General features: G+C 34.9%; 1 protein-coding gene across 4 annotated transcripts in view; it reads right to left on the reverse strand.

Moving 5' to 3' along the window:
- LOC150106691 (putative phosphorylase b kinase regulatory subunit alpha) overlaps nucleotides 1-27,048 on the reverse strand; it is a 745,167-nt gene that overhangs the window by 458,039 nt on the left and 260,080 nt on the right. For all 4 annotated transcript variants that reach the window (XM_090393281.1, XM_090393285.1, XM_090393284.1 and 1 more), the window contains exon 12: nucleotides 8,731-8,826. In XM_090393281.1, the coding sequence (XP_090249407.1) occupies nucleotides 8,731-8,826 (96 nt within the window). The remainder of the gene's footprint in view (nucleotides 1-8,730; nucleotides 8,827-27,048) is intronic.

Here is a 27,048-nt window from a genome sequence, read left to right on the forward strand (position 1 = left end):
TTTAAACAATATATTTATGTTTAGGCATGCAATTTTTTCTAATTTTCATTTTCTAAAGAAAATGTGACATGTGCTCTCATATAATATGCTTACTTAGCCAACAGTACAAGTGTTTTATTACTTAGTATTGTGTTTTAGTTAAATCTTGAATGAATGATTCTTTTCTTGAAAGAGTCCTCATTCAAGATCTAACACAGAACAAGTAAAACATTTCAGCTACGTAGGCACGATTTGTAGTGAAGATATCTGGTGAATTAAATATGAGAATAGACAAGAGAATCAACAAAGCTAGTATGGTAGGAAGTCAATTGAATAAATTCATATGGAATAAAAGAGAAATTAGTCGGAACACTAAATTAGCTGTATACGAGACAGTGTTAACCAGTCTTAACTTATGGATGTGAGAGCTGGGTCAGAAGTAAAACACTTGACCAAAGACTAGAAACCGCAGATATGAAAGTCCTGAGAAAGATTAGAGGTGTAAACAGATGTCATCAATGGCAATATTATATTATAAATGAGGATATTAGGAAAGAACTTGACATTGTCAGCATCCAGGAATGCATTAGCAGAGCTAATCTCAGGTGGGATGGTCACTTAAAAAGAATGGGAGAGGAAAGATTAGCAAAACAAGAGTTCTCTGCCAGGTTGGCAGGAAAAAGACCCAGAGGAAGACCAAGATATAGGTGGATTGATACAGTAAAAAAGTGCCTTAGAAGACAGGAATATAAGATCTGATCATGTTGGAGTCTTGACAGGTAACAGATTGGTTTGGAGGAAAATAGTAGATAAAAAGTTAGTAATGATGTAATTTTTCATATAGTACTATCATATTCTGTACGCCCCCTTGAGGGTTATATCAGGAATTTGATGATGAAGGATAATAGAAGCTAGAATAAAAAAAGACAGATCTTATTTAACAATAATTGGTTTATGCCCCAAAAGAAGGAAGAGAACAGGATAATATTGAATTTTATAATCAGTTACAAAATATATATAATAAAATAATAAAAATGGTTATGTAATATTAGCAGGAGACTTAAATGCAATAACTGGAAACACAAAAAGTAATACTAATATAGGAATACATGGAGAACATACTCTAAACAGGAATGGTAAAAAAATTGATCGACTTTGTAGTTATAATAACCTAAAAAAAATAATGAATTCTTTCTATAAACATAAAGACATACATAAATATACTTGGATAGCAAGAGGATGGAAATCAATATTAGATTACTTTATCTTAAATGAAAAGACATCAAGATTTTCTTTAGATGTTAGAGTTCACAGAGGATATGATATAAGTAGTGACCCCTTTCTTGTTAAAATAAAATTAAGATTACCAACTAAATGGCTACAAATAAAAAGTACAGAAAGAAAATTTAAAAAACTAGATTATTAAATTACACAAATATACAATGCCTATATGAACAAAGAATTAACCAATATTTAGTTAAAACGAAATGAAGAAATAGAATGACTTATTATAAAAACAATACTAAATAAAGCAGCAAATGAACGCTTAGGAAATACCAAAAAAATTCAATAAAAAGAAAAAACACTGAAGATATGGGATGATACAATCAAAGAAATAATCAAAATGAAAAAAGAAGCCTATCATAAATGGTTAAGCAGTAAAATATTAGAAGATGAAATAGAATATAAAAAAAATAAGAGCCTTGGTAAAAGAGAAGTCAGAAAAAGACAGAGAATCGTGGAACAAATTTGTTTCTAATTTAGAATATGATTTATGTAAAATAAGACCCAATGTATATAAGATTTTGAAACACTGAAGTACAGATACTAAAGAAAACATAAAATTAAACGTCAAATTGAAAGTAGAAGAATTTCTACGCAGAATTGTGGACAGATAAATATTTTAAAAAAATTAGCTGGCAAACATTTAATGAAAATGAAAAGGAAATAACTGAAGAAATATTAGAAATCAGCCTGAAAGTAATAAAAAACAGAAAATCACCTGGAGAAGATGGGTTAGGTTCAGAATTATATAAATATGCAGGAATAAGGTCAAAAGACTCCTATTATTTTTAAATACAATCTATTCAACTAGTAACCCCCTCCCCCCCCAATAGAATAGAAAAAAGCAGTTGTGATCCCTATCTTTAAAAAATGGTAGCAGAGATGATGATGATGAAAACTATAAAGGTATAATTATACTAAATTCATGTTACAAAATAGATAGCAGAATTTTAAATAACAAACTAATAAAATATTCAGAAAACTTTATTTTAGAAGTACAGAATGGATTTCGAAAGAATGATCATGTATAGACCCAGCCTTTTGCCTAAAATTAATAATGGAGAAAAGAAGAGAATACAATTTAGAAACATATATTACGAGGGACATCCAGAAAGTAAGTTCTGTTTTAAAATTTTTTCACTGCAGCACTGAGATCGCAATGGTGTGCATGCGTGCTCAGTTTGTTGATTTGTTACCAAGGCACTGGTGCCATTTTCAGACATTCTCACAGCGCATGCTTCTTGGTGTGTGTGTTTATAATGTCTAAGAAAATCGAATTGCCTGCCTCATGTATAATTAGGTCAGTTATCCATTTCTTGAATGCGAGGAATGTTAAAGCAGCTGAAATTCATTGGCAAATTATTGAAGTTTATGGAGAACACACAATGAGTGATTCAATGGTGCGAAGATGGGTAAGACTTTTTAATGAAGGACAGGTGTGCACGATGATGAACTGAGTGGGCAATCATCTTTAGTGACTGACGATTTGGTGCGTTCAGTTGAAGAGAAAATTCAACAGACTAGAGGATTCACTATGGCGTCGCTCTCGCTGCAACTCCCATAAGTTTCATAATAAATTTAGTTTAATCCTTTATCCAAGTGTGAGCAAACAAAGTTTGCGCCTGAAAGTATCTTCAGGACTGGGTTAAGGTGGTACAACACTAGGGCAACTTGTTGCAAAGGTGGAGCAAGCTACCAACACTCCTATCTCAGTATCTCCTATAATGCTAATGCAAAACACATCTCCTTGCGGATATGTCTAATGTTATGCATTAAGGGAAGGGCCAGTACCCAGACTAGTTTCGACCTTTATTGAGGTCTCTTCAGTGGGAGCCAGGCCCAAGTGGAGATATCAGTCCTTATAAGGACTGGCTTAAAGGGGCGAAGCAAGAATGCTTTTCATCTTCCCCGTTATCTGTGGAGGACAGTGTAGGAATAAGGTGTTATTGAGCGATTAAAGCTCTGATCATGGCAGGAGGGTAACAGCAATATCCGATCCGAGCCTCAGTTAGAACTTCATTGGCTACAACATTGCCATCCATTACCCTCCAAGGGTTTTTCACTTGGTTAGAGTATAATAAATTTAGTTTAATCCTTTATCCAAGTGTGAGCAAACAAAGTTTGCACCTGAAAGTATCTTCAGGACTGGGTTAAGGTGGTACAACACCAGTGCAACTTGTTGCAAAGGTGGAGCAAGCTACCAACACTCCTTGCTCACACTTGGATAAAGGATTAAACTAAATGTATTATACTCTAACCAAGTGAAAAATAAACTTTCAACATCTTTCTCTAAATCCAGAGTAAATTTTAAAAAAGGGTGGCACACCAATTGGCAATTCCTATAGGTAGAGATGACCTGCTAATGCTTCTGCCTGATATCTCCACTTGGGCCTGGCTCCCACTGAAGAGACCTCAATAAAGGTCGAAACTAGTCTAGATAGTGGCCCTTCTCTTAATGCATAACATTAGACATATCCGCAAGGAGATGTGTTTTGCATTATAGGAGATACTGAGATAGGAGTGTTGGTATCTTGCTCCACCTTTGCAACGAGTTGCCCTGGTGTTGTACCACCTTAACCCAGTCCTGAAGATACTTTCAGGCGCAAACTTTGTTTGCTCACACTTGGATAAAGGATTAAACTAAATTTATTATACTCTAACCAAGTGAAAAATAAATTTCCCATAAGTTTCACATTCATGTCTTCACGAAATTGTGTCGGAGAAACTGAATTATCGGAAATTGTGTGCACGGTGATGCCGAAATCCAAACAACAGTCCATGGAATGGAGGCACACCTCATCACCAGTCAAGATGAAATTGAAGACAACGGTTTCCACTCAGAAAATCATGTGCATTGTGTTTTGGGACAGACAAGGAATTTTGCGTAGACTTCTTGGGTCAAGGCTCCACAATCAGCACAAGTATGTACTGCCAAACTCTTAAGAAACCATGTCGTGCGATCCAGAATAAATAATGTGGCATGCTTACCAGGGGCATTGTTTTGATTCATGATAATGCCTGCTCACACACAGTTGGCATAACACAACAACTTCTCGCCACCTTCGGCTGGGAACAATTCCATCATCCCCCATATAGTCCTGACCTCATGGCATGCTGCTTTCACCTGTTCAAGCATCTGAAATCTTTTCTTGGTGGCCGATGGTTTCAAGATGATGAGGTCACAGAAGCAGTCAATACATGGTTTGCATCACAGGCACCAACCTTCTATGACAAAGGTTATACAACTCTTGGTGCCCTGTTATGATAAGTACCTGAACAATGGCGGAAATTATGTAGAAAAATAGTGAAAAGATGTCTACTTTAATTTCCAATAAAGTTTTTTTGTAAGTATATTTTTGTTTCTCTGAGCCCTAGTTAAAAGAAGCATTTTATTTAACATATTAAAAGAAAGACAAATACCAAATAATATTCTAAAAGCTATCATAAGTATATAAGAAAATAATCAAATACAAATAAGATTAAATAATGAGCTATCATACACGAGAGAGATAAACTAAGGAGTCCAACAGGGATGTCCCCTTTCACAACTCTTTTTAATATTTATCTAAATGAAATAATAATAAAATGGAATAAAAATTTCCATCAAGGTATTAAACTTTCCCCTACTGTGAACTTAAAACACTCTCCTTTTTGCCGATGACCTAATTACAAATTCTGAAGATCACTTACATAAAGATATTTTAAATCTAAATGAGATAGCCAAAGATTATGGAATGATAATATCAACAGATAAATCAAAAACGATGGCCTTTAAAGGACAAGATCCAGTAAGAATTAAATAGTAATAGATAACAAGATTTTAGAACAGGTGAATTTATTTAACTACTTAGGATGTTCTAGTAGAAAGGCTTAGACGTTGGTTATGCATTTTTACTAAATGGCTTAAGGAAATTACAACGTATACTAGGATATACATTAAAATTAATTTTAATAAACTTCCAATATTTCGGCAACGTCACGTTGCCATTTTCACAGGAACTTAAAAACAAGACGCGTACATGCAGGCACAACAAATAGTAAATGAGGATGAAGCAGGAAGCTATTCTTTCTCCTAAAAGTCCTGATGGTGCCCCCTAGCGGGCAATGTTGGTATTCTTGGCCAACTGGGCTGAAGGTCTTCTGATGTAGGTTTCCCAAATTTGGGGCAGTCTCGCGCAACCAAATTTGTTGAAGTTTGGATTGTTTCTTAGGGCTGAGGCTGATTCCATGAAAAGCCTTTCGTATTTGAATTTACTACGGTGTATTATCGTGGCTTTCTTCCACCATATTCTATGGCGGCTATCCAGCGCATGGTCTGCAACACCAGAGTGACTGTATTGGTGAAACTGGATGTAGTCCTTGTGTTCTGAAATTCTGATATTAGCTGTCTTGCCTGTTTGGCCAAAGTAGGACAGCTTACAGCTTACCTAGGATGTATGATTACGTATAAAAATGAAAAAGATATAAACCTAGAAATTGCAAAATATTTAAAAATAACAGGTCTATATTTAAACCAAACCTAGTACAAAAACAAACCAGACTAAAAGTATACAACACATTAGTCCTGCCAGTCCTATTGTGTGGAAGTGAAATCTGGACAATAAAACAAAAAGACAAACAAAGATTAATAACAGCTAAAATGAAGTTTATGAGAAAACCTGCAAAGTATACTCTATTCGATCACAAAAGAAATGAAGAAATTATGAAAGAATTAAACCAGGAATCAGTAATAGAAAAAATTAAAAAATATAAACATAAATGGATGGAACATGTTCAAAGAATGAAAACAGAAAGATTGCCAAAACAAGCCTTAAATTAGAAACCACCAGGAAAAGAAAATCAGGACATTCTCTTAAGAGATTCGACGATGACTTCTAAGGCTGGACTGCTCTAGGCCTAAATCCTTGATAGGCATGATGATGATCATTCCCTTTTATAAGACTTTTATATAGCCACATCTGGATTACTGTCTGGTCAACTGAATTTCTTATGGATGACAAAGTGATGTAATAAAGCAGTGACCAAGATGGTGAGCAGTCTGAATCGAAATGATTGTCTCTCTCTCCGAAAAGTTTGGGAGATTCTTATCTTATGTAACCATCAAAGAAATAGTTTTTAAGAATAATTTAATAATATTTTATTAATATTAATTTCTAGCACGCAGCAACAGTTTTTAATTGGTAATCCACCGACTGTTATGTACTTTGTATTCCATTCCTGGTGTAGACAACTGCTTGTTGTCTACACTGATGATGTACTGTTAATTTCAGTATGAAATATTTGTACCTTTATTTCATTAAAATAATTATTGTAGTTATTGTGTAATTTATTAAACGTGTGGACAGACTTATGTGTTCGTCGAACATGTTGTTTATTATTTTAACGGTATAATAGAACACAGAAACTAAGTAAATAATTAATTTATTAACTTGATGAATACTAAACACTCCTAAGAAACCCCTCCCACCATCCACCACAGAGAACTATAACAAAACAGTCACCATCCCTTACATTAAAGGCACATCCGAAAAGATCTCAAGAATTCTCATTAAACATAAACTACGCACTACATTCAGACCATGTAGCAAATTAGCCACCCTCATCCGCTCACCCAAGGACAGCATTCCTCCTTTATCACATCCAGGAGTCTACCAAGTACCCTGCTCATGCAATCAAGCCTACTACGGTCAAACAGGAAGAACTGTGAATATCCGCATCAGCGAACATAAACGATACGTCCGGAAATATCATTATGGGAAGTCAGGCCTAGCAGACCATGCTCTGGATACCCCTGCACACAGGATCAACTGGAAAAACACAAAAGTACTACACAGAAACCCATATAAATCAGAGAGATTGTTCTTAGAGGCGACAGAAGCCCTAAAACACACCCCAAATCTCAACAAATATGGCTGTATTAACTTGCCGAAGATCTGGGAGACAGTCATATTAAGGAAAAACTAGCACTTTTCTAGGACTCTAGCAATACATGATAGCGTTTTTTTTTTTTTTTTTTTTTTTTTTTTTTTTTCAGATAGAGGGCGCCAAAATCAGGACTCTAGTCTTTGTGTTGCTGCTACAATTTTGTTAATGTACACCATGTTGTTTTAGTCCCGCGTATTGTGACAAACAGTGTTTTTGTGCTCTGAAGATGCTGGTTATAATACCAGCGAAATATCAGCATCAAGTTAATAAATTAATTATTTACTTAGTTTCTGTGTTCTATTATACCGTTAAAATAATAAACAACATGTGTAATTTATTATTTGGATAACTGTAATATTAACTAGTGTAGCACTTATCACTTCACTTAGAATTTTATCTTTTTTTTGAACAACTGTAACAGAAGTGGAAGGTAAGTTTAGCATGCAGCTAAACTTACCTTCTGTGTTTCATACACCATTGTCACTAAATTTAAAAATTTTAATCTTAGCATCTAATGTAACAAATTTATGCATATTCTTTTGAATGGAGACAAAAGCCCCTTTACTTGGAATTTCATCTGCCATTATTAACAATAATAAAATAATAGTTATAAACAGTTCATAATTCACAGAAAACATCAAACACAGAGAGAGATGTGGCAATGTCATAAATAATGTGAGTTCACAAATATTGTATATTGGTTCAATCATGGCAGTATCATGTTAATAAAACTGTCAGATGAGCAAATGCAGCATCACATAAATGGACACTGGTCATAACTGAAAAGCATCATATGAGTGAATGCAGCATGATAGAAATGGGTATTGGTCATAACTGAAAAGCATTGTATGAGTGACTGCAGCATCGTATAAATGGCCATTGGCCACAACTGAAAAGCATCATATGAGCGAATGAAGCATCATATAAATGAGCACTGGTCATAATTGAAAAGTGTTGTATGAGCAGATCATCATAAAGCAAAGAGCTGTAAAGCAGGGTATTATTGTACTGACCAAAGTAGGATGTGTGATATTAGAGGGAACCTGGGACTCCAGATGAAGAAAATGGTTGTGGTTTATCTGTTAGAGAAAGGAATATTCACCCGATTTTATAATTAGATGTAAACATAGATGTTAAATTTAATATTTTAGAACACGAGCAATCTGGTCAGAAACTCCTTCAATGTAAGGAACTAAAACTGTTCAACCATCTGAACAGATGTATAAAAAGGGATATCTTAATTTATCAATAACTTTTTACATGAAGTTGGGAATGTACAGCAATTCAGAGGTGCCATGTTCATGGTGTTGAAATTTCTAATTACAGGCAATTATCACAGGAACAGATGTTATGGATTCTGGTTAGTAAAGTTTTGAAAACACTTTACTAACCAGATATTTGAGAAGAATAGCATGCATTAGACAGATGATCATATCTAGATTAACAGTAAATATAAGTATCATTAACTGGTTCAAGTTCTCTGGCTGTAATATAATTATTAACTTACAAGTCTAATTTTATATATAATTCAGTATGCATTACCTTTTCAGCAGGAACGGCATATAATTCAGGTACTAACTTCAAACCATCTTCAGTCTTAACAAGTATTTCATCTAGTGCTTCTGAATATTCTTCCATCTAAGATAGTTAAAATGCATCTTACACCTATCACACATTATTTTCACATTATAAAATGATTCGAATTATAAAAATGTTACGGGGAGATTTTTGTTGACAGTTATGCATTATGTAGCTCACACAGTTGAAAACTACTGGTAAACTAGTGGCCCAGTGATTACCAATTAGCATTAGGAAAACAGAATCTGATTTGGCCCTTGCACATCAATATGTAGGAGAGGTATGATGATCTGGATAAATCTCCTTCCTACCCCAAAACAGCATACTTCTCCATACTGATCACTCAAATAAGTTGGCTGAGCAGATAGCAACTCTTCTCTCTAACCTACAGGTCATCGACATGAATTCTACTGCGGCACAGAGATATGTACATGACACAAATGAAAAATGATTCTGATTAGTGAGTATGAAACTCTTTCCCCCCACCCCACCCCAAACACACACACACACATTAAAGTAGCTTGAAAAAGTTACATCTGGTCTCAGGGAAAGATACCCAGAGTATCTAACCTTACTGCATCTATGTTACCAAAATTTCCAACCTTTTGTGAATGAGACTGACATCAAAAAATTTTCAGCCTGAAGGCAACTGCTTTTATTATTATTATTATTATTATACAGCCACATCTATGGAGTCCGAAGACTCATCACGGGACACACAATCTATCACACCTCTCCTTGAACCCATTAACAGACAAAGTATTCACAACTGACTCTGGAAACTCATTCCACTCATTCACCACTCTCCAAGCAAAAAATCTAGTCCTCACACCCCTACTGACCACACCTTTAATTCAACTTTCAGGAATGACCCCCTTGCTCTGGTTCTTCTAGCCAAGTGCTGAAACATTTCCCCTACATCTATCCTATAAAATCCTTTAAGTAACTTAAATGTTTCTATCATATCCCCTCTTTTTCTCCCATCAACCAACTTCTGCAATCCACACACTTTCAATCTATCCTCATAGGAAACATTCCACAGGCCACTCACATCTAAATCCTCTCAACCACTTCAACATCCCCAAGAAATACAGGGGGATGTTGAAGTGGTTGAGCACAGACTTGAGCACAGTAATCCAGGTGTGGGTGTATCAAGGCCTTATAAAGAGGAATTACAACTTTGTTATTTCTACTTGTTAATGTGTTCTTCACTAGCCAAGTAATCTTATGGGCTAATTTAGCAACCTTAGCAATATGTCCTCTTAACTCTCTATCTACCACCACTCCTAAATCTCAAGCTTCATCTATTTCCTGGAGTACAGTGCCATCAATGTGATACACAGCTTGTAATCTATTTATCCCAAAATGTATAACTTTACATTTCTCAACATTAAACTGACATCCATTAACTTTGGTCCATACTGACAGCCTATTTAAATCTTTCTGAAAACTCTCCATATTGTCTTAACTATTACTTAGCAAATTTCAAATCATCAGCAAACAACTGAATATTTACTTTCAAGTTATTTCCTATATCATTATTTACAAATTAAACAGCAATGGTCCCAGCACTGAACCTTGTAGCACACCACTAGTCACCTGTTTTCACCTCGATTCTGTCTCTCCATATACCGCTTTTTGATATCTGTCCAGCAGCCACCCTCTTATCTACTTAACTAGTGTCATATCCATCTGCATTTGTTCTAATTTGCATAAGTGTTTCATGTGATAGTCTGTCAAATGCCTTTGCAATATCCAGCAAAATCATTGTGTAGCCATTTCCTTTATCCAACTTGGCTGTTACTCTATTATAAAAAGTTAGTAAATTACCAAGGCATGACTGACCCTTCACAATGCAATGTTGACCCTTGTACAGTATCATATTTTTATCTACCCATTCTTGAATTCTCCCTTGGAGCTCCACTAGAGCTGAGACTTAAAATTAAACAACTTAGTCAAAGGCATTGCCAGTTCCCTTGCACATTCTTTCAAAACTCTAGCTGATATCCCATCTAATCAAACATCTGTATTTACATTGAAATTCTGCAATATCCTAAGAACCTCCAATTCATCCACCTCTGTTCCCACATTAGTGTCTGTCACATATGTTAAAGCAGTAACCTCACTAGGAAGATATATGCATATATGCTTGCAAAGCAGTAATTCAGTAAATCAATTATTTTATCTGCTTCTGTCTCCTCGTGACCATCGTGATCACTCATTAATGTTAATCTTTCATAGTTATTCTTCCTCTTATTAATGAAAGAACTCTTTGGGATTTCCTTTGGCCTGCTCAGCTAAATTCTTCTCATAATCTGATTTTACCTTTCCATCCATGCTGGTTACCTTTCTTGCTTGAGCCTTGTACTGTTTTCGTGAGTTTGCTGGTCACCTTTCTCTTTATACACTCTCTACAACATTTCCTTCTTCTGCAGCTCATGCTTAATGATATTATTCATCCATCTAACTCCTACCTGATTAACCCTCCTTACCCTAGGTATACAATTAATACTGCTTCTATTAGATAACCCTTAACTATATCCCATGCACTACTAACATGTTTACCCTGCAGTGTTTTATGCAATGGTACAGATTTCAGCATTTTCCGAAACATGTCATAATCACCCACCTTGTAGTTCCACAAATACCCCTTCTTGATAGAATATTCCTCATGTTTTACAATCTCCCAAGTCAAGACTGCATGGTCACTTTCACCAATTTGGAAGCAATCTTGTCACCTTGGTTATGGATAGCTCTTCTGATCCTATGACAAGGTCCAATACTCTCCCACCCCTAGTCCCCTCCATCACATGCTGCCTAAGTAATTATCCTTCAGCAGGTGTATAAATTCTGTTTCCTTCCTGCCATGTGATCGTTCTTCCTTCCAGTCTATATCTCCATAGTTAAAGTCCCCATAATAATCACTTGACCTGTACTCATTCTACTAATTTGGCGATGCACGTCTTCCAGATCATCTGTGGAACTCCCTGGCCTATAGCAACAAACAACTGTATATTTTGTCTTATTGGTCTTAATCTCACACCAGACTGCTTTAAACGAAAAGTCCTGCCTTGTCAAGTGTCATTGCCATCCAAGATGTTGGCTATAATGGATATCCATCTATTTCTTTCTTGTCTGTTCTCTCTGCATAGTTCAAACACAGCCAGTCCTTTACTTTTTTGAACTTATTTGAATTTATTGATGTATAGGCCACATTAATGCCTTAGAAATAATAACTTAACAGTCTGGCTGTCAAATTTAACTTACCTTTATATTTAATTTTTGTATATTATGAAAAGCCTTCAATGAACATTGGATCATTGGTAGACTTCAAAGTCACTATTTTCCAGAATTTAGAAAATTTTAGAGACCATAATTTTAATTAACATTTGGATGATTGCAAAGAGCTTCACAGCATTCTTTGACAAGCCTCTCAAATTTGAAAATACCTATGCGAAGAATTTTGTGTCATCTTATAGGAACTCCATGTTCTGCAAGATCAGATTTCTCAGCTTGGAGAAAATGGATGTAATCCATATATTCTGAGTGTTGGTTGTCTATAGTGCATAATATAATATATGAGCCATTTATATTTATAAATATACCTAGCCTCAACCACAGGATGGCGAAGAGTACCTGGAGGCATCGTGTTATATAAAAACATTATTATATTTGGAGCATTAATTTTAATGTTAATTTTTTTATTGTATACCTGTTACTAAATCTTCAGAGAACTTTATTTATAATCAGACGTGCTGATCCACTACCACTCACAATGTCATCTATTTTTTGGTAATCCTTCTAGTGGGTGGTAGGTGGAGTGCCCTTCTGTCGTGAATCCTTGGACTCTAGTTATATTTACAATATTAATTTTCATATTAATTTTTTATTGTATCTGTTACTAAATCTTGATAGAACTTGAGTTAAAATTAGACTGTGCTGCTCTGCTACAACTCATGAGGCTGTTTATCTGCATTGTTAATCCTTCTAGCATTTATATTTGTGCAATCTGATGTTGTACAATTATTTCATTTCTTTTAATAAATTATAGTGAAAATGCTGATGATTTTTTAGCAAAAATTCAATACATAAAGAAAATATTTCTATGTAAATGATTCATACTTATTTCTTATTAAGATGTCAATATGTGTCTCAATCAAATAACAGATTGCCAAGCCTTATGCAGAACATATTTATAAAATATCTATGTGAAAGAAATGATTAGAATGGCCCAGTGTGTGTGAAAAGAATTACTTTTTAAAATATTGTAGAGCAGCCCAAGTGTACTGTAGCCCAATACTGTATTCAAAAATCAAGCAGGTTTCTGGTAAAACAGAAACACTGTTCAACACATCTGTTGCCTTAGAAGCTTGCTAGAAGGAGTAAGAGATAAAACTTTCCCTTAATCTTAAACTTCATATATTTCTCAAAAGCCTTTGATTGAATCAATAGACAAATGATGGTCAAAATTCTCAGTTATTATGGCATATCCATGAAAATAATCACAGCAGAACCATACCAGAATTATCATGCAAGCGTAATGATTAATGGAGATGATTGAGAGCTTTCATATTTCCACTGGAGTTCTTCAGGAAGAATCTCTGACACCATATTATCTTTTTATTATTACCCTTTATTATGTATTCAGACTCACAGGAAATTAGTAAGGAATAACTTTTGAAGAATTAACAGGACAAACCTACGTAAGCAATCTCTGAATATTGTGCTGATTGACTAATGTTCACACTGCACAAAACCACTTAGATAATTTTATGTAAAAATGCAGCAGTGATTGAGTTGGCAGACAACAGCAGTAAAACTAAAGTCCTAAAGAACAGAATAAAAGAAAATATTAGGCTAAATGACCCCATTCTTGAAGAAGTAAATGATTTTCAGTATACCTTGACCTTGATTCCTACATTAGTATGACAAAGCAAAAAAAAAAGCACAAAGCTCTTAAATTCCATAAAAGTCTAACAAAAATCTACTCTCATCACCACAAATACCAAAATTTGTTTGTGATAAAATTACCAGTCAAGCCATATTTACATGTGGAGTCCAGATATGAAAAATCAATGAGAAGTTAATATTATTAATAGCTAGGGACAACATGCCTTCACGCAATATATGTAACACTGTCATTCTTGAAGAAAGATCCCTAACAGCAACAATTCAAAAAAAAAAGTCACTGATTGATTCCAACTGATGGTTGGGACCAATTCAGACATCTATGTTCATCTATGTTCAGTGCTCTTTCTCTCTTTCTACAGGCCAACCATTAGACATGGAGGAAGAGGAAGACCAAGAAAACAGTTTTGGCAATGCATGAGCAAACTTCTTTTTGAAGATGTGGCTTGTCAACCATTGGACATTTATCATTTGGCACAAAACAGAGTAACATGGCTCACTCTCATCTAACAGATTATATATCCATGAGTTTTTGTTATATGAATAGTTCTGTATATATTTCCATATTCATATATGAATAAATGATGAGTGGAAGCAGATTACATAATCTCTACTTTTGGAGAATGCTTAGGTTTTAGAAAATTTTTAGAAAATTAATTGTTTTAAGCTTTTAGAGTTGTATAGTAAAGAATCTCTAAACACAAAAGAAGCATTTGCCGAGGTCTACTACATTTATTTGCAAGTTATTAAAAACTCTCCTAATATACTGTCTGTTGGCTGAGTGGTCAGAGTATCTGCTCTCCAGCCAAGAGGCTGCAGAGTTCAAACCCCTCCATGAGCATGGATGTTTGATGAGTTTGCAGGGTAATGTAATGCATTTCTGTAAGTTTAACAGAAATGGGAGGAATAAAGGTGCAAGCTAAGCTGAACATTGACCATAGTATATCTGCAGAAGAGACATGATGCAGAAACTGACTGTCTATGAGGCAAAAACTGAAGAGAGTCTGCAAAAGATCAATCAACTCAACTGCTCTCTTCTGGACTGCATCAAAAACTTTTAGAGAAGTATTTGGTGCACCACCACAAATAAGACTGCAGTATTTAAAGGTTGGAAAAATTTGAGGTCTGTACAGAGTAAGCAACTGGGAAGGAGAGAAGTGAAGTCTTCAGCATAAAAGTACAGGTAACCCTCATATAACGCAGCACTTATACAACGCGGTTTCGATATAACGCGGTCTACGAATTGTAGTAACCCTTGTTCAATGCGGTACTTATACAACGTGGTTTCAATATAACACAGTCTACAAATTGTAGTAACCCTTTACCTTTTCATATATTTTTCACCATGCGACTTAAAAATTGAATTTTATCTTCGTTAAATTTCTGTCTGCCCGTATTGCACATGTAGTTATAAGGAGCAAATTTATATTAGGGGAAATCCCTTAAGCACGCATGTACGTCAATTGTTTACAATATAAAGTGTTTATTGTTGAAAATTGTCTTCGTTTTCTTCCAGGAAAGAGCATTAAAAATCATAAGTGTGTTAATCTCAAGCTGAGCACCTTATTTTCTGGTGAGTTACATACAATATGTAATACTTTTTTATGTAAAAGTTTTATTTTTATAGTAATGGCCACTTAGAGGGCTTTTGAGATATGATTGAAAATGAAATTAGTGCATTAATTGATGGGGAAATAGATTTAAATAAGGAGAAACTGGTACAATTAATAGATGACGTTGAACCAAATGGAGGGGAAAGTCCCGCCGACGATTCTGATGGTGATGATCCATTAAAGAATTCAGTTCAAAGAAATTAGCAGAAAGATTGGACTTGGAAATAAGTTAGAGAGTTATTTTACAGATAATGATCACTAAATGGAGCTCTCTGGAAAATTCACGAGACAACTGGATATTTGTTTAGCTCCATATTATGAACTTAATAAAAAATTGCAGCAGGTCTTATTACTGACTTCTTGATAACTAAACCAGCCAAAGTATGCAATGAGAATTATACAAATGATATCCAAGAGATTTCAAATGATGACGACATCCGGCCACTCATAAATAAAGAACATCTATGAAATGTTAGTTTTGAAGACAGTGATGACGATTAAAATATTCATTTTATTTTATTTTGCCTAAAACATTTATGCATTATGGGCAATAAAGTTTACGTACAATTTGTATTTTTATAAGTTTATACTCAAAGTTAAAAGAAGTATTTTATTTAACATATTAAAAGAAAGACAAATACCAAATAATATTCTAAAAGCTCTCATAAGTATATATGAAAATAATCAAATACAAATAAGATTAAATCATGAGCTATCATATACGAGAGAGATAAACCAAGGGGTCCGACAGTGATGTCTCCTCTCCGCAACTCTTTTTAATATTTACCTAAATGAAATAATAATAAAATGGAATAAAAATTTCCATCAAGGTATTAAACTTTCTCCAACTGTGAACTTAAACACTCTCCTTTTTGCCGACAACCAAATAATAATTACAAATTCTGAAGATAACTTACAGAAAGCTATTTTAGATCTAAATGAGATTGCGAAAGCTTATGGTATGATAATATCAACAGAAAAATCAAAAACTATGGCCTTTAAAAAAGCACAAGATCCAGTAAGAACTGAAATAGTAACAGATAACAAGATCTTAGAACAGGTGAATTCATTTAACTAGCTAGGATGTATGATCACATATGAAAAAGATATAAACCTAAAAATTGCAAAATATTTTAAAATAACAGGTGTAATTAACTCTATATTTAAACCAAACCTAGTTTAAAAACAAACCAGACTAAAAATATACAATACATTAGCCCTACCCATCCTATTGTATGGAAGTGAAATCTGGACAATAAAACAAAAAGACAAACAAAGATTAATAACAACAGAAATGAAGTTTAGAGAAAAACTGCAAAGTATACTCTATTTGATCACAAAAGAAACGAACGTATTATGAAAGAATTAAACCAAGAACCAGTAATAGAAAAAATTAAAAAATATAAACATAAACGGATGGAACACATTCAAAGAATGAAAATAGAAAGATTACCAAAACACACCTTAAAGTACAAGCCATTAGGAAAAAAGAAAACCAGGACGTCCTCTTAAAAGATTCAGCGATGACCACACTATGCCTAAATCTTTGAAATGCATGATGATGATGATGATGTTTATACTTTGTATTTTGTTTCATAGTTTATATATTTTCTTAACTTACATGAATTACCTGAATTAAATAAAAATATTTTTGTTGGATATGTCATTGTTGTTTATATAATTAAAAAAATTATTTCGGAACATAACCCTACTTTTTCTATGTGATTTGAGTCTCGCATAATGCGATTTATATAACATCGTAATTCTGTAGAACCTAACAGCCGTGTTATACAAGAGTTACCTTTATATCACATTTTCTGGAAACTGAACATGCTATAGAAAGTAATGTGATGATGCTAGGAAAGACTAGAAATAAAAATCAATTCATGAAGAAGCTGAGCATTATCAAAAGTAAGTTGAGAAGAACTAGGTTTTCTTTTTCATGAAAAAAACAGGCAAAATGAGTGCTATGGAAGAGTTGAAGGTGACAACATTGTCGGATAGTGTAAAGATCAGTGCTTAGAGTACTTAGCATAGATAATCTTGAAGCTTAAGCGCTGCAAAGTTTATCATATGAGTTGAATGAATGGAAGATGCTATCATTAGCAAAACTGTGAATAGGGTTTGAGGTCAGTGAGAGCAGATCATTTACACACACACACACACACACACACACACACACACACACACACACACACACACACACACACACACACACACACACACACACACACACACACGAGGCGTGTTCAAAAAATGACTGAACTTTTTAAATAGCATACTGTGGCTGCTGAGCACACCTAGTGGCAGGTGTTGACAACAAACTGCCATTTGCCCCATTCTGCTATGACCATTAGTCGAGTTACATCCGCTGAAGTGAGCACGTGCACAAGCTGTTCGTCAGATTAGTGACAAAGTGACAATGAAAGAGCTTGAAGAACAACATGTGTGTGTATGTGTGAAATTTTGCTGCAAACTTCATAAAAATTTTACAGACATTTCAGTTGCTTAACCAAGCATACAACGAGGACTGTAAGAGCCAAACACAGTGCTATAAGTGGTTTAAACATTTTAAAAAGGGCAGAACTTCAGTCGGTGAAGATCCCAGACCTGGATGACCTTCCACATCAACAGATGACGACCATGTAAAGAGAGTTCATGTTGTGATTTGTGGAAATCGTCATTTAACTGTCCGAAAAGTTGCTGATGAAGTGGACATCAGCATAGGATCTTGCCATCAAATTTTGACTGAAAAACTTCAGATGTGTCGAATCAGTGCAAAATTCGTGCAGCATTTGTTGACAAAACACGGCAAAACATCAGACATCTGTTGTGCCCCATCCACCTTATTCTACGGACTTATCCTTAGAAGACTTTTCCCTGTTTCCGAAACTTAAAACCACTTTGAAAGAATCGTTTCCAAACCATAGCAGAGAGTCAGGAAAATGTAATAAGAGAACTGCGTGCCATCACAGAAAGTGCATTCCAGGAAGCATTCCAACAAAGGAAAAAATGTTGGGAATGGTGCATCACCAGGAGAGGGGGACTACTTTGAAGGGGATTATATATAAGGAAAAGGGATGATGAAATAACAGAGCCCCAAAGAACCTGCAATGGCAGGAAAATCTCAAGAGAGAACACATTCGACTATTACACATTGGTGAATGGCCAGAGAGAAAACAAGTAATCCAATTACAAGGGAAGAAAGCAGAATGTAAGATAGCAATTTGCTGATAAGTCCTCAAAGCCCAGACCCTATCAAATGCCTTAGAAATGTCAAGTGCAAACCAGCACAGGTTTCTACAAACTCTTCCATGGTATATGTTCAGAAGTGAGTGATGCAGGCTAAGAGATTGGCTGTGATTTGATTAGCAAAATCCATATTGGTGGTTGGTGATTGGTTGATATTTTCTAGATATCAAAGAAGCTGATTATTGATGACTTTGGAGGTGAAAGCATTAGGTAGATAGTAGACACTGATCACTTATTTTTAGAATTGGCTATATGTGGGCTTGCTTGCATGCTGCAAGCAGATGACTACAGTATAGTGTATAGATGATAAGGAAGAGGCATTAGTTCAGGAACACATCTCTTGAGCACAAATAGTGAGATTCATCAGAAGTAGAAGTTTTTTTTTCTATACAGGTTGGTCAAAATTCTTCTGATGACTTTCTGGAGAAGACTACAGGAAACATATGATGCAATGTACCAGATAAACAATGGAGTTAATTTGCCTTCATCATCTATGTAGACATTGGATGAGAATGTTTCAATACCTGCCATTTGAATGAGAAAGAGTAGAAGAAAAAATTATGACACACAGTGTTTGAGAGAAACCAGAAGACACAACATCCATTGGCATTGGTGGCAACTCTTCTACATTTAGCTCCATCAAAGTTAGACTTGGCTTTTTTTATAAATGATGATTTTATAATGTGAGATTCAGTGTAGGAAGTGAATGAAGCTGGAGTTTCTGTCTCAAGTCAATTCTGATAAGTATTTTTTTTAACCACTCTGGCACACTTCTTGGAAAACCATGAGAATTTTGAATACAGTGAAGAATGAAAACCTCCATTCCAACATGGATAATTTCTGTAACAAGATAAGTTCAAGTATTTAGGTGTGAAGAACAAAAAAAAAGTAGTGTGATCATGGAGTAGAGGAATAAACGTCACATAGATCTCCCCCAATTAGCATCATTGTAAAGCCATACTACATGAGGTTGTGAATGGCTGAGAGGATGACATTCCACAAGAGATAAAATTTGGATGAGAATGTGATCTGAATTTCCAAGAGTAGTAGTAACCTCAAAAGTGTAGCTAGAAGAAGTGGTTAAGAAAATATAGAGTTTTGGGTGTGTGGAGAGGATTATTAGGGATCCTGGTTGGGAGATGAACAATTTCTTTTAAATAATTACTTACAGCAAGCATAATTATTTAGATGTAGCCTTTTAAGGAATGCAGAGAACTGACTGGTGGCTTCTGATGTAATGTCCAATCCTCACTCTCTTGTGGTGCAACCTGTTAGGTATCAATTTGGATACTGAATGAAGGAGGATGAGATGGAAATTTGGGATTTAGATGACCAAATTGTATTCTTATTGAATTAAACCACAATGTAAAATGATTATCGAGCACGACAGATGTACTTGCTGGCTGAGGGATCGCCCAATTAAAAAGGCCCCCATTGTTTTTTGTCAGGGAACCAAGGTGAACAGGGAATACCAGGAATTGGCTGGAATAAACCCCAGAACATGTCCCAGCTGAAGATCAACAGAGTTAAACATTGGTACTATCAATGTAAGAAGCATCAATGAAAAAGAAATGGAACTAGCAGAAGAATTGGATAACTACCAGATCAACATAATAGGTGTTACTGTAACAAAGAAGACAAAAACAGGTGAGATCTTTCTAAGCAACAAATACAAGATGTTATATTCAGGAAATAACAATCAGAGAAAAGAAGTAGCTATAATATTAAACACTAAATATGAAGATAATGTTCTTGAATAGCAGGCAATATCAAGTAGAGTGTGATATGGGCTAATACCAGATGAAGAACTGAACGAAGAGAATTATTTGTGCTTATGGTCCCACAGAAGATTCTACTAAAGAAATGGAGCAATTCTTTAGGACATTAGAGAAGGAAACTGACACAATGAAAAAGGAAAAGTAGGTCTTGAAAGTTTATTTTTCACTTGGTTAGACTATAATAAATTTAGTTCAATCCTTTATCCAAGTGTTAGCAAACAAAGTTTGCGCCTGAAAGTATCTTCAGAACTGGGGTAAGGTGGTACAACATCAGGCAACTCGTTGCAAAGGTGGAGCAAGCTAACATCACTCCTATTTCAGTATCTCCCATAATGAAAACGCATCTCTTGCAGATATGTCTAATGTTATGCATAGACTAGTTTTGACCTTTATTGAGGTCTCTTCAGTGGAGCCAGGTCTAAGTGGAGATACCAGGCAGAAGCATTAGCAAGGTCATCTCCACCTGTGTTAGCTTGCTCCACCTTTGCAACGAGTTGCCGATGTTGTACCACCTTATCCCAGTCCTGAAGATACTTTCATGTGCAAACTTTGTTTGCTCACACTTGGATAAAGGATTAAACTAAATTTATTATAGTCTAACCAAGTGAAAAATAAACTTTCAACATCTTTCTCTAAATCCAGAGTAATTTATTGAAAAGGTGGCACACCGTTTGGCAACTCCTATAGGTGGAGATGACCTTGCTAATGCTTCTGCCTGGTATCTCCACTTGGGCCTGGCTTCCACTGAAGAGACCTCAATAAAAGTCAAAACTAGTCTGGGTAGTGGCCCTTCCCTTAATGTATAACATTAGACATATCCGCAAGGAGATGTGTTTTGCATTATGGGAGATACTGAGATAGGAGTGATGTTAGCTTGCTCCACCTTTGCAACGAGTTGCCCAATGTTGTACCACCTTACCCCAGTCCTGAAGATACTTTCAGGTGCAAACTTTGTTTGCTCACATTTGGATAAAGGATTAAACTAAATTTAGAAAAGTAGGTCTTGTTGGAGATCTAAACTACAGAGTAGTAAATGATTACCAGACATGCTGAAATGTTTTGGGAAAATTTGGAGAAAAGGACAAAGGTAATAATAATAATAGCAAGTGCCTGCTGAATTTCTGTTTAGGACATGGACTAGTTTTTAGTAACACCATGTTCCAACATAAAAATATGCACAAATTCACATGGAGAGAAGATGAAAAAATAAGAAAAGTCACAATGGCTATGTTATAGTTGTTTTCCCACTGGTTCAGGACAAGAGTATAAAGAGGATTTGAAACAGGACGTGATCACTATTTAGTTTTGAGCAGGATAAAACTGAATTTTATACTGAAATGAAGAGGGTAAGAAAGTTTTAAAATGAATCAAGGTTGAACAGCTTTCAGAGGTGAACTATAGATTCAAATACACAAACATCATTGAAGAAAAAATGAAAGAGTTTGAAAACAAGAACTGAACATTTGAGATTAAATGGCAAATACTGAAGAAAACATTCACTAATTCAGTTAGGGAGGCATGTGAGGTTGTCTGAAAAGGTAGAAAAATCAGAACTCCATAGTGGACTCAGAAAGTTAAAGCAGAAAAGGAAAAGAAGTGAGCATACTGAAAGTTCCTGGCAAATAAGTCTGCTTGTGCTCTTAGAGAATACAGAGAAAAATGTAAAAAAGTGAAGTAGTGTGTAACACTAACTAAACAAAAGTTCTCGGAAGAAGACCTAGCTAAGAACATAGAAAATAAATATCAGGAAGGTGGCAAAATATTGTGGAAGCTATTGAGAAAGCTTAAAAATGGAAGAAAAAGTACTGTAAAAGGAATCAGAGATGATAAAGGTGACATGAAAACTGAAAATAAAGATATTTTATATGCATGGAGTAATTACTTTGAAAGATGGCTAAATGAAACCAGCAGTGTCAGTATGATGGTAGAAAACTCCCAACAGGACACAATATATATTCAGTCATGAATACATATCCATACTTGAAGTAGAAAAAGGTGATCAAAAACCTTAAATTTGGAAAGGCAGTCAGAATAAATGAAATTCAGCCAGAAATGCTAAAATATGCAAGTATAAAAGTTTTACAGTGGCTGCATTGAATAATTCAATTCACAAGGCCTGGACAGTAGGTCGAATTTCAGATGATTGGAACAGATCTATTATAATACACATCTATAAAAAGAGAAATAAAACTGAATGTGAGAATTACAAATAAGTATTCCTGGTAAAATTTATGCACGTATACTTGAGAAACAGCTCAGAAAAATTGTGGAAGGGAAGCTTGGTCAGGACAAGATAGATTAAGGGAAAATAGAGGTTGTCAGGATCAGATTTTCACTTTAAGACAAATAGTTGAGAAATCTTGGGAATATAACAAGGATTTGTATTGATCTGGAAAAGGCACATGACAAGGTGCCAATAGAGAAGCTCTTCAAAACATTACAGTTATATTGAGCAATATATAGTCTCTATTTAAGTTGTAAGTCAGCAGATAGATTTGAAGGAGGTACAGGATGATGGTTTGAGGTAAAATTAGGTGTGCGGCAAGGATGCACATTATGTTATTCATTATCTATATCGATTGCATTATGAAGGAAAGTGGTATCAAATCTGATATCAAAATTGGTGATGTTAATCTTAGCTCTTTACTTTATGCAGATGTTATACTTCTGAATAAATCCAGTACAAGTCTGCAAGATTCCCTGACTACAGTCAATAACTGTTGTAATAAATTTGGTATGAAAATCATGAATAAAAAGACAAAGACAATAAAAATAGACAGTAACATTGAAAACATCAACTGCATCCTGAATGGTGAACCTATAGAACAAATAAAACAGTTTAGCTATTTAGGCATAATATTTAATGAAGATTGTAAATTAAATATGGAAGTAGACAACATAATCAACAAAGCTGGTATGGTAGGGAGCCAACTGAATAAATTTATAGGGAATAAGAAAGATATTAGTCAAAACAGTAAATTAGATGTATACAAGAACAAATTCAATCTAATTTTAACTTATGGATCTGAGAAATAAAAATAAAATATGGGTTAGAAACAAAACACTTGATTAAAGACTGGAGACCTCTGATATGAGAGTTCTGAGAAAGATTAGGGAAATGAACAGATGGCATTAATGACAGTATCACATTAAAAATGAGGATATTAGGAGAGAACTTGCTATGTTAGCACTCAGGAATTTGTTAGCAGAGCTAATCTCAGGTAATATGGTCATTTAAACAGAACAGAAGAGGAAAGATTAGCAAAACAAGTGTTCTCTGCTAGGTTGGCAGAGAAAAGACCTAGAGGAAGGTATAGATGGATTGATACAATAAAAAGTTTTTTACTGTATCAATATAGTTCTGCCTTAAAAAACAGAAATATCATCATTAATTTCCTGATATGTATCCCCCCCCCAGGGGTGTTCAGGTTACTATGACAGCACTACATGATTAAGTTTACATCATTAGTAATCTCCTATCAACAATTTTCCTCAAAATCAATCTATTACTTGTGAGCACTCTAATATTGTCATATCTAACACTTCATGCTTCTAAGGAACTTTTGACCGAATCAATCCACTTCGACCATTGTCTTCCTCTGGGTCTCTTTCATGCCATCTTAGCATGAAACACCTGTTTTGCTAACCTTTCCTCACCCATTCTATTTAAGTGGGCATACCAGCTTAGATTAGCTCTGCTGACACATTCTTGAATGCTAATAATGTCAAGTTCCTTTCTAATATCTTCATTTTTAATATGATGCCATCAGTTCAGTCTCCTAATCTTTCTCAGACCCCTCATTTCATGAGGGGGGGGGGGGTCTGTGGTCTCTACTCTTTGATCAAGTTCTTTATTTCTAATCCAACTCTCAGATCCATAACTTAAAATGGTTTAAACACTGTCTTGTATATTGCTAGTCTGGTGTTTTGGCTAATTTCTCTCTCTCTCTCTCTCCATATAAATTTATTTAGCTGCCTACCCACCATACCAGCTTTGCTCATTCTATTGTCTATTTCCAGATTTAACCTGCCATTTTCACTAAAAACTGTATCTAAATAGTTGAAATATTTTACTTGTTTTATAGGATCTCCATTCAGAATGCAGCTGAAGTTTTCTATGCTCCTGTCTACTTTCATACATTTGGTCTTTTTATTGCTGATTTTCATGCCAAATTTATTACAGCTGTTATTGAATTTAGATAGTTAATCATGGAGACTTGCACTAGATATGTTAAGGAGTATAACATCATATGCATAAAGCAAATAGCTAACTTTGACATCTCCAATTCTAATATTAGGCCTAATGCCACTTTCTTTCATAATGTGATCCATGATGATGAATAAGAGTGGAGATAATGTCTTACATCTGATTTAACATCAAACCATCTTCCTGTGTTTACTTCAATTTGAATGGCTGACTAACAACTTAAATATAGACTAGGTATTGCTCTGGATAATGTTACATTCACCCCATATAACTGTACTGTTTTGAAAAACTTTCCTTTGAACAACTTATTGTATGCCTTTTCCAGATCTACAAAACTTAAGTACAGATCCTTGTCATATTCCCACAATTTCTCAACTATTTGTCTTCAAGTGAAAATCTGATCTTGACAATCTCTATTTGGCCTGAACCAAGCATATTCTTCTCCAAGTTTCTCTTCCACTATCTTTCTTAACCTCTTTTTAAGTATGCTTGCATAAATCTTACTTTGAACAGTTAGCAGAGAAATTCCTCTGTAATTCTCACATTTAGTTTTATTCATTGTTTTATAGATGGTACTATGAGAGCTCTACTCCAATCATTGAAAATTCGACCTTCTGACTAGGCCCTCAGAATTATGCAGTGTAGCCACTGCAAAACTTTTAAATCTCCATACTTAAGCATTTCTGATCAAATATCATCTACTCCAGCTACCTTTCCACATTTGAAGTTTTTGATGGCTTTTCTACCTCAAGTATTGATATGTACTCTTCCATGCATTCCTCTTGAAAATTTTCTAGTATGGTTCTGTCACTGCTTGGTTCATTTAACAGTCTTTCAAAGTAATTACTCCAAATATTTAGAATATCTTTATCTTCAGTTTTCATGCCAATGTTATCATCTTTGATTCCTTTTACAGTATCTTTCCTCCATTTCTAAGCTTCTTCAATAGCCTTCAGAACATTTTGCCACTTCCTGATATTTATTTTCTATATTCTTACATAAGTCTACTTTTACACATAGCTTAGCTCTCTTACATTTTTCTCTGTATTCTTTTAGGGCATCTGACAAATTACTTGCTAAGAGATTTTAGCATGCTTTCTTCTTTTCCAGAACTGCTTCTTTAACTTCTTGTGTCCAGCATGGTGTTCTTATTTTCCATCATTGCAGACAAGACAGAAAAATAAGACCTGGTAATGTTGGCATCTTGACAGATAACAGATTAATTTGGAGGAAAATTGTTGATCAGAAGTTAGTAATGATGTAACTTTTTCATGTAGTACTATCATAATTATCCTGTACATCTCTGAGTTTACATATCAGGAATATGATGATGAAATATTTCTGCTTCTCCTCCAGCATGGTCATTGGAATTTGAAAGCAAGAGCCAGATGGAATTACATACATTAGAATCACCAAGGAAGATAGAAGACTTCACTGGTAGGGAATCTAGATTGTCTAAAATCAATCCTCATGGAGCATAAGTTAAAGAGGTCTGAAGGACTTTCAGAATTGGAGGAAATAGAGGCAGCAGATGAGGCAAAGAAATCTAAAGCCACAGAAAGTAAATAAGGAGAGATTCAAGATTACACATCCTCTGGCAAAAGCACAAGTACCATCCTTGTGGCAGAAGGAATCATACTGGATGTAGTTTGGGCAGTTAAGGTAGATTGTGGTTTTTATTGCAGAGATTTGAGGTTTAGTAAAAAATACGAGATTAGGTTGGATGTCTACAGGTGACGATGCACATCATTTAGGTTGGCGATGGATACTAGAAATATTGATGAAGTGAATGAAAAGAAATTTTTTGTAAGATTTTTTAATTTTTTGGGGAGGTTTTTGTTTAACTGCAGTAATGCTAGTTATTTATGTTTCTTCCATACTGGTATTGCAAGATGAAGAGAAAAGAGTAAGGGGAACATATAGTGAGAGGAGATAAACTATTAGATATCACTCATACAATAGAGCACCCAGACTCTAGTCCATAATGTCGTGTTAACCGTGCCCCTAGCATACCATTACCCATCCTCCATCCAGGCATGACCCAGCAGTGTAGTTGGCAGCTAGTTTATGTACCAGCTGATCAGGAAGCCTTCACAGCATATTACAATCTGGTTTAGTCCTAACGGTTATCTGGCAGTTAGTCTGCTGAACTGTTTTACCACTACACTCTCAAAGATAGAGAAGGTAATGAATCTGTACTGTATGTTTGGCATGTCATTGTACAGTATTATTCCATACTCTGGGAACCAAAGATGGCAACATGCTTAATAAGTAAGGTGTGGAGAGTGAAATACCACCATGCAAGATGCAAGTTATCTACCACCTAGTGAGTCTAGTCAGCATTTCCTTTAACTTAGAAGTTATCCAAATACTCACTGATGCCATATCCCTTTGGGGTGATTTCATTTGACCAGGAGAGTCTGTATGTTGCACATTACAGCTTCAAAGTGGACCAGGTGAGTATTACCCAAGCATTCACCATGACAAGACCTCAATAAATTAGTAATAAACATTGCCAGCCATC

This window comes from Typopeltis vanoorti, chromosome 5 (assembly GCF_054136105.1).
Source record: "Typopeltis vanoorti isolate ZY-2024b chromosome 5, IOZ_Tvanoo_1.0, whole genome shotgun sequence".
Lineage (NCBI taxonomy): Eukaryota > Metazoa > Arthropoda > Arachnida > Uropygi > Thelyphonidae > Typopeltis > Typopeltis vanoorti.